Genomic DNA, 17,820 nt, shown 5'->3' with positions numbered 1-17,820 from the left:
GAACATACCAGCTCTTTTTGATCTGGAATACCTGAGCTTTTGTCTTCACGCACCTGACTTCCCTCGTTTGTATTCCTTCTCCACAGTGGAGGGAATTTTGTTCGCTGCTGATTTTGCATGGAGACCATGGTCCTACTTCCCAGGAATACTGATTGCACTCACTGTAGCATGGGACTGCCTCGTGCACCTGCCAGGAGAAAGAACCAAACTCTTCAGCTGAACTGTCCAGGTTAGCATGTCTGCAGAACAAACCCACAAAAAAGCACACTGAAAAGTATCCTGGCTTACACTCCCAATGCTAAGGCTGCTGTAATGGCTTTAAGTTCATTTATTCATTATTGACTTGCCAAGGGATTTTTAAGTATATAATGAACTGCAGTATGCATGCAGCATCTTCGGAAGCAGGATAAATAACAGCTATTTCCTGCAGCCAGAAGAGGAATTCCATTACAATTTCATTTGCTCTGCCTGCTCTCAGGATAATCTATCACATGTCATTCACCAAGATCGTATGTACCACATCCTTTTGTGCTTCAGCAGGTACAAACTTAAAATCAGCACTCATTTACTTTTGCTTCTAATGCATTCTTATAAGCCATTTACCATAAAAGAATGAAATTTCATGCCTCCTACAAATTTCATTTTTATACACAAAAATGGTAAACGCTTTTTTGCCTGCAAGTGACTTATCTCTAACATATCTCCTAATCAAACACGACAGCGTGTTCACCTGAACTATGGTATCTACATAGGGAGAAAAATACGGCCAAAAGCTTGATAAAAGGTGCCAGATATTCAGGTTGTTCAAAGCAGCACACTGAGATATAGCACTTCAGCAGATTTTTAGGTTTAAATAAATGAATGCATCAACAGTTCTATTACAGTGATGAATAAAAGTTATTTATTTTGAATCTGGTCTGTCTGCAGAAGCTGATTTGAAGATACAGTATTCCCTGTTGCTTTGCATGAAGCATAATGTGCTACCCTGGAAAAATACAACACGCCTAAAATTTCTTCTTCCACATACCAAAACCTCCTCAGCCTTGCTGCTGTGAAGCCATTTCATTCTCACCAGTAGAATAACTATAAATCAATAGCCTGCCTCCCAACTACCCCCCAAAAAGATTCAGACACATGTTTAATAATTTAAAGCATCATTTTAAAATAGCAGATTATGACTAGATATATTGTGGCCACAAGAAAAAAGAAACCCTCTTTATAACCTTTTGGAGGTGGGAAGACAAGAAAATTCAGATATCAGTCTGAAAACAAAACTGGTGTCCCATCAGAAAATCACCTTCATTTCAAATGGAGGGAAGACAACTTGAAAAGGAAAACTCCTTCAAAACAGAAAATGTCCGAAACTAATTTTAACTGTGGGTCTGTCTGTATGTTGTGCATAGGTTTAGCAGAGAAGGAAGAATAACAGATGATGAAAAGTGGAAAATATGTCAAGGTGAAAACACAGGAAAGAGGGAAATCAAAGTCTGAACTGGTGAGGGCAAGGACAATATGAACCAGTAAGAGAATCACATTTCACACAGAGAAGGGGAAAAGGAAGGGAACAAAAGGGGCAAAGGCAGCCATACCATTAGCACCACTTTCCCTGCATATTATTGAGCACAAATTACAAACCTGGATGTGGCTCTGAGCAACCTGAACTAGCAGAAGGTGTCCCTGCCCATGTTGGGGGAGCTGCAAACGAGATGATCTTTAAAGTCCATTTGAACTGAAGCCACTCTCTGGTTCTATGTGGACTGTGCACCAAGGCACTGGCACTTGGCCCAACTCCAGAGTGTACAGGTGTCTGTGCACTGTACAAAGTGCACTCAGAGCTAAGCTTCCCACACTGAGCAAGCAGCACCACAAGCAGAGCTAACTAGCTGAGCAGCCAGGCTCGTTATCATTAACTGGCGTACATGGGAGCACAGAAAAGCAGCACTCACCAAGCCTGGGCTCAGCACCAGCCAGCAGGGAGCCCATGGATGCTGGGACTCGGCTGAAGCCACCATCCCGCCCCACCAGCCTGTCACATCCAGTGACTCCTGCAGCCACATCCCTGCATGTGCCAGGGACATCAGCAATCCCTCTTCAGGCACTGCAAAGCTTTGTGTTCCCCACAGACATCCATCCACGAGATGGATGTAGAGTCAGGGAGTATTTATTAGTTTCCCTGCTCCACAGGGGGAAGGAAAAACTACAGCCTGCCCATGCTGCCTGACAAAACACCCTGTCATCCACAGGAGATGATTAGTGAGGGAAACAGGTGCTTGAGGCATGATCAGCTTTTTCCTCATCACAGAGGTAATGAGCAAAGAGCCAAGCTTGGACAAAGCTGGCTGCCAGGGACCAGCCCAGTGAGAAGGTGCCTCACAGGGCAGTGTCAAGGATGGTAAAACTTAGTAAGTTCTATTAAGAGCTGGGTGGCCTGTTCCTGCTTTTAGACTTCTGGAGAGGAGGCTGAGGTTGGGATCAGGCAGTAGGTGCTGCCTCCCTCCCTCCCAGCCTCCACAGGCACAGCAGGGCAGCCAGAGCAGTCCAGCACAAACAGCAGCTTTGGGGATTTAAGATTCTTTTCCTTGCTCTATTAAATAACCCCTCCTCAGGGTTAGGGTACACCACTGTGAACCCTCAGGTTCTCAGCACTCAGCCTGCTGCCTGAAGCCAGGGTGAGGCCAAGAGCTTGGGAGCCCTATCTCACTCTCTCAGTGACCTCTGATTGCTCCCCTTAACATCTGTTAAACCTCAGACCTCTCCTTGCCAGCAAAGCCCACCTGTGGACAGCAGCAAAGGCTTAACATCAGGCATTTACCATAAATGTGTTTTAGTGGTCAAAACCCCCCGTGGCATGTACATGCTGTAGTAACTGTGTAGGAAAACCAGACAGAGCTGGGCAGGCAAGGGATGCCACATGAACTAAAATCAATCTGAGGAATCCGGTGAGCCAAAACAGAAATCCCATAGGCACTGACACAAATACACATAATGTGAAGTGATACTTCAAATGTGCTCTTTAAAGAGCAGGGAGGATCACAATAACAAAGCCATTAATAGAGCACTTCTAGCTTGCTGTCTGACTGTGTCAAACCCGTTCGATCACGAGTGAAGTGCCATCAGCTCTCTTCCTCCTCCAACAGACAGACAGACAGACAGACAGACAGACAGACAGACAGACAGACAGACAGACATCCCACTTTGTGCTGGAGGAGGGAGGGGGCACAGCACAGGCTGCTTGTCCCTGGGGTACCTCAGATCCCCAGTGATCTGCTGCTGACCTGTGCAGTATTTCCTCTTTGGTCAGGATCCCCAGCTTCCACTCACCACCGAAAACCTGAATTACAGCTGTCACAAATAACCTGTTTTCCTAAGTTATTGTGCTGACACCACAGCACCCTGTTGCTGTGAACAAGCTCTCCCCTCTGCCCTGTGTCAGTGCTGAGCAATGCCAACTCTGGCAGCACCTCTGGGACACTGGGGAGATGTAAATAACCACCAGTGTCACCGGGAGGGACAGATTTCTTCAGAACAAGTTACAACAGGCACCCGTGGATGCCATTAAGCTCTTAAGTGGGAGTCTCAAGGAGATGCAAGATTTCCACGGGTGGAACTCAGTGGGAATGAGTTCAGGAAGCTGTGAATACAATTTGTAACTCCATCTTTGCATTTAAAAACCACAGTGATGTGGCATGTGGTTCTTTTCTCCACAGGAGAATGTTTTCCTCCCATTTTCTCTTCTGGCTTGCCATAATTTGTTTTCAATCACCTCCAATTCCTCCTTTTTATTTTTTAATTTTTAATTTGGAAAAAACCTACAGCAAACCTTGAAGCCTTCCATTTCTGTTTTTGCTAGGAGCTGTGCTACTTAAGGAGGTCAAACAGACATGCTCTTGATTTTTCATTTTCAAAGGGTTTTGACTAAGCATTGCTGTTCTGTACGCCCCACAAAACAGAGGACCCTAGGTTCACTTCTCACCTCCCAGGTCCATGGGAACACCCCTGTCCTGACCCTGAACAGAGGCTGGGATGGGATGTGGCGTCCTCACTCCTCACCAACCCAAGAATCCAAAGCACCTAACCCTGGAGGAGGTTGGAATGTGCTCCCATGGATCCCTGGTTGTTACAGAGTGCATCCAGCCTTCAAATTACACGTGGTCTGAGTCTCCTGGCCCTCATCAAGTTTGCCATCCACTAACTCTGCTGCAGATACAGAAGACCCTTGTAAAGCTGTGACACTTCTCTTCCCAAGGACAAAGACAATAGTTCCTTTGAAAATAATCTGCTTAATGTTCACCTTTCCCCAAGCTTATGCAAACCTGCTACGACAGAGCATTTACAAACCCCTTCACACTGAGCCCCTGTACGGAACTGCAGTGCCACAATCCATGTCCTGAAGGACAAAAATGAAATGAATTCCATGCAATAGGCGCAGGAACTCGTTGTTCTGCATGGAGGGAGAAAGATGCTGGAAGCTGCAGACACCTGACCTGCGAGGAGCTGCAGAGATCAGCACCCAGGGCAACCAGCCTGGCTTCATCCCTCACTGCCTCAAGAAATAAACACAGTCTCATGGCATATTAGCAAATTAACTGCTTTCCTCAGTTTTTATTCATATTTACCTGCTGGGTTTTGGGCTCAATGAACCAAGGGCTGAAACGATGCCTGCCTGAAGCCAAGGGGAGTTTTGCTGCTGCCTTTGACTGGATCACTGTATCTCTCTTTGTAGTCAGAATTAACCTGGAACACTGCTCTAACACCTGAGTCCCAAAATCAAGTTGATGGGCCCAGTTCTCAATAAATTAAAGGGAAGAAGGACAAAAGCTACCTTTGAAAAGACAGACTGCTAAAGCTTACCCTAATAAAAGAATCCGATTCCCATTCACTCCAATGCAAATCCTGAGCCCTTGCTAAAGCATTATTGATGTGGACAGTTACTTCAACAAGATATACAAGTATTAATCTATTTATTTTCTCTTTTAATAGCTGATACTTGCATTTTAATGAAAAATCCAAATATCTAACCACCCAAGAGCTTAGGTGTGATTTATATTGTTCTCTAACTTACTTATTTAAATGTAGGCTTGCAAAGGACTTCTAGAAATAAACACACTTGCTCAAATGATGTTATTCATTAAAAGAAATTCATACCTATACTTCAGGTAACCTGTCTGATGAGCACCTGCAGAATAAACTAGAATGAGGTTCAACACTTCTGAAAATCATAGTGACTTCATATTTCAGTGAACATCAAGATTTATTGTCCCTCAAGGTAAATATTGACTCTGGTTTTCCCTCAGTCGATATTTTAGCTTTCATGACAGTAAATCTTGGTGTTCACTCCAACTAAGTCAATATCTGCTTATTATATTAGAACAACCAAACTGATCACTGTAGCAGTTGCCTGAGACCCCGAGGACTACCTCTGTGCTTTTCATTTCTAATACAAATGGGCTGAATTCATTGCTAACACAAGTTCATTTCACATGGCTGCCCTTACATGAAGGTTACATTAGACCTAACACATTGAAACAGTCAGAACCAAAGAAATAACAACCCATTTTCAAACTATGGAGACCACCATAAGTAACAGTAAAGGTAGAGAAGATATCACATAGCAAAGAGAGCTTGCTCTGATTTGCAAAGACACTTGCTGGTAAGGGCTAAAACCACTGCTACTGACACTGGACAGCAATTTGCTCACTTGTAACACTTTTTGCATAACCACTTGTTATGTTCTCTGCATATGCAGGCTGCAAGAGGAGGCAGCAGAGGGATGTTCTCCTCCTCTTAGAGCTTACGGCCACCAGCTGGTGACACGTGGGCCACAGCCAGCACTTCTCTTGCACCCTGCCTGACACAAATGGATCCACAGTATGGTGGAAATACATCTGAAAAAATGTCCATTCATTGTAATAATCTACAAATTTGACTTCTGTGTTGACTCCATCTCATTCATCCAAATCTTTTCTTTGGTTGAAAGATGTCCATATATTAACTGAATAACTTTTAAAATGTTCCAATGCTGCTCTCACATTCTGTTTAATAGCAACCAGATAATTTCTAACAATGAATTTCTTTTATTTAGTTCTTTAAAACTGAATTAAAAATTGAGTACTTGCTTTGTTAATTACTTAACTGCGTGTTTGATTTGGCAGATCTAAGCATGCACTTAAAAGCTTTACTGAATTAACTGTATATCTGAAGGACCAGCACTTGCACATTAACAAACACTACATCACAGAAATTATCTCATTAAAATTTCAACATTAAATAGTTCTCTTTAAAATAAAATTGATTTTATTTCATGCTGGTTTATACATTGACCACGATTGCCAGAAATATGCTAACCACTCACCAGTATTAAAGCTGGTTGAACAGTTAATTTTCAAGCAAATTAGATTTTGCAAAGCAGCAGCTTCACTGATGAATATTTGTCTTTAGGTATTTGGATGCTGCAGCAAATAGTCACCAAAACTAAAAAAAAAAATTGCTCAAAATGACTTAGAGCACAAAAGTTTGAACAGACAATTCCTGTATTTTGTATGCCTCTAGCAGATCCCTGCACAAATACTTGTGAAACAAATTCAGCAGTTTTAGTTTTTATTTACACCCAAATCAAAGGAGTTTCTGTTTCTTACCTCCTTTGTGGTGCAGAGAAAAGAAAATCAATTAGAGCTTTGCTAAGCTTCTGAAAAACCTTCACTGGTGTTGAACCAAAAAAACCCCAGAAATTGCCTAAAACTTTGCATCCAGCCAAAGGATGAGATCTGTTTTATTCTAAGTTCAGAGCCAGGGCAGCAATTCCAACAGCACAGACACAGAGTTGCTCCAGTTCCCAGGATCTGCCCCGTGGGCAGAATGGAAGCCCCTGCACAAAGAGACCCCTCACCCTTACTCCACTACTTCAAAAACTGCTGAAAAATTATTTTCTCTGAAAAGAGTGAAAACACTTATCAATCCTCTGAAGTTTCCCCTACTCTTGATTATCTATTTATAGCCCAATCCTCAAAACTGCTCAACTTTAATCCTAATTTACACATGAGACAACTGAGGATGAAGAGTTGAGTGATTTACTAGAGGGTGGCAAGGAAGCCCTCGGGGAGTGGGGGACTCAGTCTGGAAATGCCCAGTTTCTTGCACTAACTGGACGATATCTCTGCTTAAAATCAGATCCTGGAAAGTTCAGATAAAGACATTTCAGGATGAAGCCATCAAAAAAAGCAGCACTGTAAAATTCTGGCTGCAAAATGAGGAAAAGAGGAGAAATTAGGAAAGCAGCAGGGTATTCTTGCTATAAAGATATCTGTATGCTGCATTTGCCCTCACCATGGCCTTTAGATGCTTTTACTGCATCTATGTTTTTTTTGCTGGACTTTACAAAATGTTCCTAGCAAATCCCTTACTTTCTTCTAATGGATAATTAAATATTCCAAGTCAGACACTGATTTATTTCAAATTCTTAAGTGCAATGAGTGGAAAATGCCTTGTTTAGAAAGTTAATTGAGGCGAGCTCTGTCGAACCCCAGTCATTACATCTCACTCTGATAGAACTACCATGTTGCTCAGCAAGGCTTTTTAATTCATATTTACAAGTGGTAAGTGGTTTTATTTGCTGTGAGATTGGTGCAGGCACTAGAAACACCAAGTGGTAACAGGGTAAAGCATGAGTGCTCTTTCTCAGAGATTAAAATACCAAATTGGCATCATTCAACATGAGTAAATCAGGAAAAAACATGCAGCTCCTGGCCCCAAACCTGCCTGTCTGGGTTTTACTCATGATTTTACTGTCAGTACAACCTCTGAGGAGCAGGACATAGCACAAAGTATAACCCTGCACATATTGAGTATTTATTTCTACCTGAAATACTCAGGCAAGACAATTTAGTCTCAGAGTTTTCCCAAAAAATTGAGGAGTTAAAGTGGGAAGGGGGGGGCTTATGAGAATACAGTCACAAAGGGCCAGTTCCTGTGCCTCTGCTTTTTATTTTACATTTTAATTATGTTTCATTCCTACCAAAAAAATACTAAATCCAGGTAAGATTTGCCATCTTACAATTATGTCAGATACAGGGGTTTAAGACAAGGCAGAAACTCATTAGTGAGAGTTTCAGTGCCTTTTTGCAGATTTCAGAACTTGTAGGTGCTGCTGCCTCCCTGTCACAAAGCCAGACAAGCATAGAAAATTTAAGGAGATAGAAATAAATCAATATCCCTTGTTTCTGAAACAGCACATTTTGCTACAGCTGAAGTTTCAGGGGTAACAAACAAATGTGGCACCTCTCTCGATGAATCTGTAATGTCATAATAATGTTGGATCCAGTTTTAAAGAGAGGAAGAGAAAAAAAAGCTGATTGATGAAGAAAACATCGAAGCCCTTTTTTACCAGATGAGAACAACAAGATGAAGACAGATTGCAACACCAACCTGAGCCTTTGTAGATGTCCATGTTAGCAGGGCATGACAAGCAGAAAGGAAAGAAAATTATATATGTATTAGTTTGGCTGCTGCATGATAATATTGCAAAAAAAAAAAAAAAAAAGGAAAAAAGGCAGAAAATCTGCTTAAAATAAAATTGCCACAATGTAATGTTGCATTCAATGCTTTGATTACCCCATCTTTAAAAAAAAATTTACCTCAAGCAGAAATCAAGCATTTCTTTGTGAGTGAATGAAAAGCTCTACTATGCTGAAGAATAAAGCAGAGTTCATTCAGCTCCATCCAGCAATCCTCAGGAGCTCATCACTGTGTCTCACAATCAAAGTTTAGGATAATAAAAAAAAATTTTTGAAAATCTATGAAAATCTATGAACCTGACCATCTGGTGAGACACCCCACGGTAATGGACTATCAGTCATAAGAGACCAGAAAGGCTTTCAGGTATTTAGATATTAATTGGGTGGCTCTGTTATTAGTGAAGCCTGCAGCAGCCATGTCCCTCTCCTCTCCTCTGACTGAAGCAGCCAAGAAGTCCCCACAGAGGAGTGGCAGGAGCCACCCCAGCCTGGGGACACGGGGCTCTGGAGCCTGTCACCGCCACCACAGCAGCTCCCTGCCCAGCCAGCCGGCGCTCCCAGAGCCAATCGCTGCTCCAGCAGGTCAGAAACCTGCCCCAGCAGGATGTGAGGAAGTAATTACTCGATCCAGAAGCCAAGTCATCTGTCACACGAGATGAAATAAACGCCGTCACTAAACACAAACAGTCCCGCTGAAGCACTTTCTTTGTAGGCATCTGGACAATAGGCAATTTAAAGGAAAGACCATCAGAGCTTCCTGCTAAGTTAAAAATGATGCCTTGGAGACAAAGCTCAGCCCTAGCCTTTCTTTTAGGAGATTTTAAATCATTTCAAGGTCTAAGAGGTTCAAATTGATATTCTATCAGTTTATTTTCACATCTTTAAGCAAGAATGAATTAACGCAATAAGAGCAGTCACATCTGTCCTTACTGTAGTATGATCTTGAACTGACAATTTTTTCCACATGAGATTTAAAACCAGTTAACTGACAAGAACAATTTGATTGATAGCACTATAGACAAGAGATAGAAGAGACTGGGGAGTGTCAGGCAGTTGAAAGTTACATTTTTTGAAACACTCTTCTATGAGGCTACACCAAAGGCTGGAAGCAGGAGCAAGCTGCTCCCGAGGCTTCCCGCAGTCACAGCAAGAAACAGTCCAGTTTATGTTCCTGCAAAAGCAGGAACAGAAATGCAAACCAGCCCATAACCTGATTGTTTTGTCAGGACGAGACTGTGGCTCTCCCCCAGCCCACTCAGCAGCAGGTCTCATTCCTCCTCAGCAGCAGCCAGGCAGAAATGGATGCTCGCAGGGAGAGCGGGACAGGCGCTGATGGATGAGTGATAGATCCCATTGCTTCAGAGCTCAGAGAGATCACCCACAGCCTGATTAGTAACTGGAGCTGGAAAAATTTCCCTAGAAGAGCAAGATAATGCAGAAGGCAGGGGATGTGACAGCCTGTTGCACGGCCTGTTTGTGGGAGCTGTCTCACTGCCAGACGTTAGCGCTGCATTTAGACGCAGCAATAACTCGAGTGATTTTCTCCCTGTAATTACAGGTGAGGCAAAGGCAGGTCCCCCAGCAGTGCTGCACAGAGCCCAGACTTGGGACCAGCCACACAATTCCACAGATGTGAAGGCAGCTAAAGCCATGCCACTGCACACTCAAAAATCCTGCAGTTGTTACAATCTGACAGTTTTTATTGCTATTTCTTGCAGGTGGATTCAGACAGAAAAGATTTAGGTACAGAAGAGCTGGGTTTTCTTCCCCAAATGCATATGTTCAAGGAAAGTGATGTGCTGCAGAGAGAAACCATGTTTCTACCTGAAAGAACATCCATATTTAATAAACTAAAGGCTCCCTTGAGCCAGAAGTTAAATTCTACCCAACCTACTTCAAACATCAGAGTGCACATACACTGTCCCCAAGCCAAAAGACAAGAGGGAATTGCTTGGGAGTCACTACCTTGTGGGGTAGCTGACATCTTCTCTGTTTCCAGTCCTTCCTTTCTTCTCTGTTTCCATTCCTTTCTTTCAGGGCAATGAATTGTATTATTCAGGAATATGTATTTTCAGATTCCTGCATTTCTATCACTGACCTGTAGTTTGAGGTTAAATGCTTTACATGGACCTGCACAAACCCACACAAATCAGTGCAAAGACTTCTACTGAATTCCACTGGGACATGCTGTAGCAAGCAAGAAACATCTGAACATTTATAGGCGCTTCACTAAAATTTAGGGAAAAAAAGTATTGATCATGGTGAATTTTTGCTGCAGTATGTATTTATTTAAATGGACATCAATACTGCCTACATATTGCTGATTAATGAGAAGCTATATAAAAAGTAAATAGATGGGGTTTTGAATAAATCTGACAAGGAACACATCCCTAGGGGTGTGCAGTGGGGGTTGGACTAGATAGTATTTAAGGTGCCTTACAACCCAAACCATTCCAGGATTCTGAGAGGGAATAACGGAATAATTCTCATGCACATGTGCCCATGCTCTGCAAACACCAGCATCTATAATAGCTATATTTTCTTGGTTTTAAGGAATTTATGAGTGTCTGACTGCAGGAACCCTACCAGAACACTGAACTCCTCATTTGCTCATATACCAGAGGGTCCTGCACCCCATAATAAGCGCCACCAGTGCACCAAGTCCTGCTCTGTACCACCATTCAGGATGGGGATGTCAGGGCACGAGTGATTCAGCAGTTCTCACACCTCTGCCATTCCCTGGAGCACCACCTTCACACATCCATGACTCTGGAAATAATGGAGTGAAAAAGGCTGTTTCCCAAAACAGCAAGTAAAAGGAGAAAATAGAAAGCAAATGCACATGGAGACTACACAACCCAGCTGTGCTTTGCAGTGTGTTGTACTCATGAACCACCCTACCTGAAACCTTTTAGAGAACTAAATAATGCAACAAAGCAAATAGCATGTGGTATAAATTAGAGGCTGCAGTAATTTAAAGATCATGCAAATGGTCTGAAGGAAAGTATTCACTCTGCCCATTGCAGATGAGAAAGTAAGGAAAATTAACAAGGCAGAGACAAGAAACTGATGTCAAATAGCAGATCTGAAAGGAGCTGAAGAGTCAATGAAATAAGGGGAAACACCATTACCTACCACAGGAGCCACACAGAGAAAGCCCAACACTAAAAGAAAGTCAATTTACAATAGAGGGAATGGCAGAAAATGGAAAATCAACAGGGTGAAGACAAAGAAAGGTGAGATAAACTTTTTATGATAGGGACTGAGTCAGAAAGTTTGACAACAAGGAGGGCAAACTGGAAGAGACACTTGAAATAACTCCTGTGTCAATGGGGCTATTTAGGAATGACAGGGACAAGATGCCCAGCATCTTCAGAAGATGCAATGCAAGAGAGCTGGAGGAAGAAATGAGGAAAACAGTGAATTGCACAGCAGTCATACACACCTTTATTCTTCAGAAAATATTTTTCTACAGACATCATCTATAAGCAGCAGAAAATAACAAGGAGATGAGTAGCAGGCAGCATGGGTTTGTCAAGATCAAACTGTGTGAAATCATTGTAATGTTCTTCAGTAACAGGATAAGAGATGCTGTGGATAGGGATGAAATGGCAGGTATTATGTCGACCTTAGTAAGCCTTTCACAAACCTTCAGGCTAAGGAAATATGGTTTGGATTAATCTAATACTCTGCAGCACAATGCTGGAAAATCACATTCGGAATAGTAAAGTGTAAAACTGGCAAGAAACCACACACATGGCTCTGCAGAGCTTTATGTTCTGTATCCAGCCATATCCCTTCTTTTCATTAATGTAAGGCTGATGGACTGAAAATGATTCGTACTGACTGTGGATGCTGCCAAGGTGAGAGGGACAGCGAGGCTACTGGAGGACAGGAATTCAAAAATTCAAGATGCACTTTATGAATTGGTGACATGGAATGAAAAAATAAGTTGAGAGAGAAGTAGAGAACTACAGTGACCAGAGACTGACCAGGTAACAATGAGAACACAGGATGAGAAAAAAAACAGACACTCAGGGGTACCACTGTCCTGGATCTAGGAATTGCAGAGAGCCATAAAGAGAATGTGATCCAATAGTATAGTAAAATGATGAGACAAATACAGAGTTTGTAAAACACTGAGGTACCACTTCAGCTGTGGCACAGATTCAGCTCAGAAAGCACAGCCAGGCTTAGGTATCCAAGTTGAAGAGAAATCTGAAGGATTTGAACCAACTGGGGAACAACTGATGGCAGTAACACTATAAAGACCAGAATCAAATTGCCAAGGTGAGTGGTGGCATTTCCTCTGTTGCTTTACAGGCAAACATTTAAAACACCAATATAATTAGTTACCATCTATATGATGGCAGGTCTGTCAACAAAGCATGGTACCACTGTCAGATAAAATAGCAATGCTTAGCCATAAAAAGAAATAACTCTGCTGTATCACACCAGATGCAGAGTAGCAAAAAGACACCTGAGAGAGCTTTAAAGAGATCTTCCAGCAGCTTGAAACCATCTATCTGCAGCATCACTGAGCCCTATGCTGGTTTATTCACTGCTGCCTTGAATAAATCACAGATTGCCAGACTCTATTTTGGAAACCTGGGGCTGTCTTATACCTCATAGAGGGATAGGGGGGAAGAATTTCCATTATATTAAATATTAACAACATGGTTGTTGTAACACTGCCTACAGTCCTAGCTCTGCATTGTAAAAGCATTGATAATGACAGAGCAGTTAAAGGAAATCCAGGAAAATAATTCAAAGTCTGGAACACTTGCCTAAAAGTAGGAAAATGAAGGAACCTACTTTGGCTCAGATGGGAGGTGGGAAAAAGGAGATTCAATTATTTTTGAGAATATACAGAGGGAATTTCTCTTAGAAGACCTCTTTTTTAAGCTAGCAGATAAAGATGTATGCTCCCAAGGCTGAGAGCTTCAGTTAGACAAATTCAACCTAAAATGATAAACAAAGAGGGAACTTTTTAAGTATGAAGGAAATTAACTACTGGATCAGTTTATCCAGGGTTATTCCTCCTCCAGCCAAAGAGTGTGCCTTTCCACAAACCTCCCCAGCTAGGCAGGGATTTGACTGCAGACAAGGAGCTTATCCTGGGGTCAAAGCAGACCCTCATCATCATCATCATCATCATCATCATCACCACTACCACCACCACCACCACATACCTCTGGTTCTAGGATCTCTGAATGAGGAACTCCACAGAAGACTTCTAAATCAGGTATCAATTACCCAGTGAGCACCACATTTATTAAGCCACACTAAATACTTTAAATACAAATTGCACATTGAAGTTGAGGGGATTCTTGCGTGGATTTCACGTACATTTTGAGAGGTTCTCAAAAAACCACAGTTCTACATTATAGATCAGAGGCACACTGGAGTTCAGCCAGTTCATGTATCAGCCCATAAATGTGGATCCCCCAAAGATGACAATATTTTATTTACTGCATCAGCTCTAGCTACTAAATTTTAAGCAAGACAGGAGCTGGAATTCAAAAGAATACAGTTCTTAGCTAAGTCACAATGGCACCAACACCATCAGGATTAAGCAAGAAAACAAAAAAAGTAATTATTTAAATAAAGTAAACACTCCCTTGCCTGCATTTATTCATCAATGAATTCTGCCATTTCTCAATTGTAACTCTGGGGTAGGTAAAATAGATGGAATACTTGTAAATGCAAATTGGAGTCTCCTGTCTCTGGGTAGAGGCTTCCAGATCTTTGTTTTGTTTCTGAGACAGCTGCTCCTGCTGGTTTTTATTACTAAGACCCCTTACTTTGCAGTGCACCTCTGACCTTCCTGCAGGTTACTGCATAGTATCTGGCACATGGACAAATACATGCATGTATGCATGGATCTCACTAGGAATAAACAGGAGCTGATTGACAGGAAAGTGGAAAGAAAGGAGAGAGAATAACTGGCAAAGAAGGGCAAATATTCACTGTGCAGAAGTGCATTTCAGGGGAAGCAAGAAAAAGAGCAGAAATATGGTAACAAGGAATACTGGCAGCAACACTGTGAAGGATGAAGGCAAAGAAAAGACAAAGGAAAACACTAAAGGAAGAGGCTGACTGTGTTTTACAAAGACTTGACAAAATATAACACAAAACAAAATATGTCTGAGGCAGGACAGAGGCACATGGAGAAGCAATGATAAAGTTATTTGCAACAGGGAATCCATGGAACTCTGCTGGGCTAGACTTGGGTCATCTCTTTGTGGTTTGGCCAGTTCTGTAACAGCCTCTGATCGTCTGAGACACATGCAACAGGCAGAAAAGTTGGAAAAGCAGCAACACTTAAAAGGCTAATGCCTGTATATCTACTGACAGCTTGATAGTGACCTTAGTGCCATCATTTGCTCCATTGGCAACACTTGTGGGGTTATTTTCAGCTTACTTCACAAAGCCAGCTCTGGAAATCTTTGCTTTCAGCAAGCAGTGCAGGTGTAAGAGCCAAGCTCCATTCAGCTTGTACCAAAGCCTCTCCCACAGAGCAGCTGCACACCAGTGTGTGTGTCCAGACACACAAATTTCAGAGAATCACAGCATCAGAGAATACAAGGTTGGATGGGACCTCAGGGATCACCTGGTCCAACTTTTCATGGCAAAAGCACAGTCTAGGCAAGGTAGCCCAGCAGCCTGCCCAGCATCATAGAAGTGTCCAACGCTGGGGAAACCACCACCTCCCTGGGGAGATTATTCCAATGCATTATTCTCACTGTGAAAAAATGTCCTTGTGTCCAGCTGGAAGGAATAACCTCTTTTTCCTACCTGTTGCCTTTTCCATACAACTCCTCCTTCTTTGTAGCCACCCTTTATATAATGGGACATGGAACAAGCCACCTTTCACTGCCTTCTCATTTAGACTTAGACACAAACACTCCACAGCAAGGAAAGTAACTGCTCACTCAAAAAGCCATTCAAACCTACTTGAGTATGGCAGTAAATTCCTCTCAGTGTTTGCTATAGGGACATCAGACAGTTTCCAAATGGCATTTTTAATTGCCAAATGTTGGCAAGTCTAGGCTATGAAGGACCAGCATAAAGCACATTGCTTCAGATGGGTATAGAGAAATACAGCCTGCTAGAGATCCCTGAAAAATCCACTGCATTTGGAATAAATAATAGTTTAGGTTGGATTTTTGGTTGTTTTGGGGGTTTTTTTAGATTATGTAATCAAAAAATTGAGCTGCCTTCTGTTACTTCTATTATATCAACAAAAACTATCAGAGAAGGAAAAGCACCAAAAAAATTCCTTCTTTTGCACCATGGAAATGAAAAAAGAAGTAATCAGCTTTTATTTGTGCTTGTGCATGTTTAGACATGGAAATATTTTTCCTAATAAAAACAAAAGACATTGCAATTTTGAGGAAAACAGAAACCTGAGGCAGCATTTTTCCCTTCTAAACACAGTGGAAGATGCTTCTCAAGGACAGTGCCTGACTTTCTAACTCAGGCAACTACTGGACACCAACAAAAACCGTATTTCTCACTCTGATGGTCAGCAAAACAGGATGTTCAAAATAAACAACCCAAACCACAAAACTTATGCCTCACTGTTCCTGCCTGGCATCCTCAAGCACTGGACAGAGGTCTCTGGAGCAGGATGTGCTCCTGTGGAACACAAGGGATGTGAGCAGGTAGCTGTGATGCACTGCCAGCCAGAGGGCTCTTTGTAAATATCTCTGACATGAGATTCCCCACACAAAAGGAAAAAGGATTTATTTTCCTCACTCATCCAGACAAAACAATTATGGCTGCACCTGAGCACTGCAGAGTGAAACCAAAGCAGCTAAAGGAAAAAGCCTAGTGGCACATTGGGCAGGAGCTGCATGGTTCACACAAGCAGAAGACATCAGGGATATCCCTACTGCTGGCACTTGGGATTTCCACCTATAATCAGGAACACATAAATCCCATCTGTCCAGTGGGGAATGCCATCAAAGGCACACAGCAGTGTTGCAGCCCCCTACAGCAGCAACCCAGAGATGCTGGCAGGTGCAGAAGAGCATGGGGGACCCACAGCATTCACTTGAGAGAAAGTCACCTAAACACTCCACCCTGCCTACTGGAAAACTCCCTTGGATGCTTTCCAAAGATTATAGTCTTGATGCTTTTTGCATTCCTGCAATCAACAAAACATCACCAGCAGGGAGGGCTGGGGCAGAGAAAAAGCTGATGACAGACACTATTGTAATGGCTATGCTTTTAGGACCTCCTGGGGATGAGGTGAGATGCCACAGTGGGTAAAATACACCTTTCCTTGGGGAACAATTATGGGAGGCTTAAAGAAAATTAGGGGAAGTACTGAAGGAAGCCCCTGATGCTGCATACAAGGGCAGCTCTAAAATACAGAACAGACCAGGATACTGTGAAGCAAGATTATCTTTGCTCAGTACAGTAATATGTGCAGACTCCTTCAGAGCACACCTACTTACAGCAAATGACAATTTCATCAATTCTAATGGTAACAACACATTGCCAACTTTTGTTGAGAATTACTCTCCTCAGACGGACTGCTTCCAGAAGCCTATCTTGTTTTATCCCAAAGCAATGTGATACTAAGCATTCAGACTTTTTTATGCTATATTGTCTCTTTTGGATTGTTTTCTTTGTTTCCATTGCACCACCAGCATGCCAGAAGTGCAGACACAGCAGCAGCAGACAGGGGATGTAAGCACATCTCCAGTGAGGCCACATTCTCCACCAGGCTGGCACAGCAGCAGAGGCAAGTGCAGCTCTGACACAGCACAAATCACAGGACATGAACGTTGGTTATTCATCTTCTCCACAGCTCACTCCATCAGCAGAATTACACACAGCAGTGATCCACGCCCAGGCCTCTGGTAGGATCTAATGAACTTGAGAAATTCCTATAGGAAGAGTTAGTTTGGTCCTGTTTCAATGGCTCTTTCCCTCTGGAAAGGGCACTGTGGCAGTGGTTGATTAGCTAGGAAGACTCTTCCATATAGTCAGCCTCCATCTCCACTATTAATTCCAGCCCATTACCATTATACTCCTGGGCACCACGTCATGAAAACAGTGTTTATGTCCTTGAGAACTGCTAGGAACCCCCACAGACAATGCCCAGCCCCAGATGCCTTTTCACCAATATTTGGCTCTTCCCCCTCCCCCAGCAGTGGGATGACACAGCTGAGTAACCTGCAGCCCAAACTCCCATTCAGAAGCAGCCTGGGCAGCACAGGGGTTCTAGAAAACACAAGCCCTAGAAATCTTTAGCTTAAGCACACATGGGTTGAATCAAAACTTTGATGGAAAAGGG

General features: G+C 42.6%; 1 protein-coding gene across 2 annotated transcripts in view; it reads right to left on the bottom strand.

Annotated features, from left to right (window-relative positions):
* The window catches only part of THSD7B (thrombospondin type 1 domain containing 7B), a 298,626-nt gene that overhangs the window by 33,019 nt on the left and 247,787 nt on the right, over positions 1-17,820 (bottom strand). For both annotated transcript variants that reach the window (XM_030952035.1, XM_030952034.1), the window contains exon 17: positions 54-187. In XM_030952035.1, coding sequence (XP_030807895.1) covers positions 54-187 — 134 coding nt within the window. The remainder of the gene's footprint in view (positions 1-53; positions 188-17,820) is intronic.

Source organism: Camarhynchus parvulus, chromosome 7 (assembly GCF_901933205.1).
Source record: "Camarhynchus parvulus chromosome 7, STF_HiC, whole genome shotgun sequence".
NCBI lineage: Eukaryota > Metazoa > Chordata > Aves > Passeriformes > Thraupidae > Camarhynchus > Camarhynchus parvulus.
This window is presented reverse-complemented; position numbering and strand designations above follow the sequence as displayed.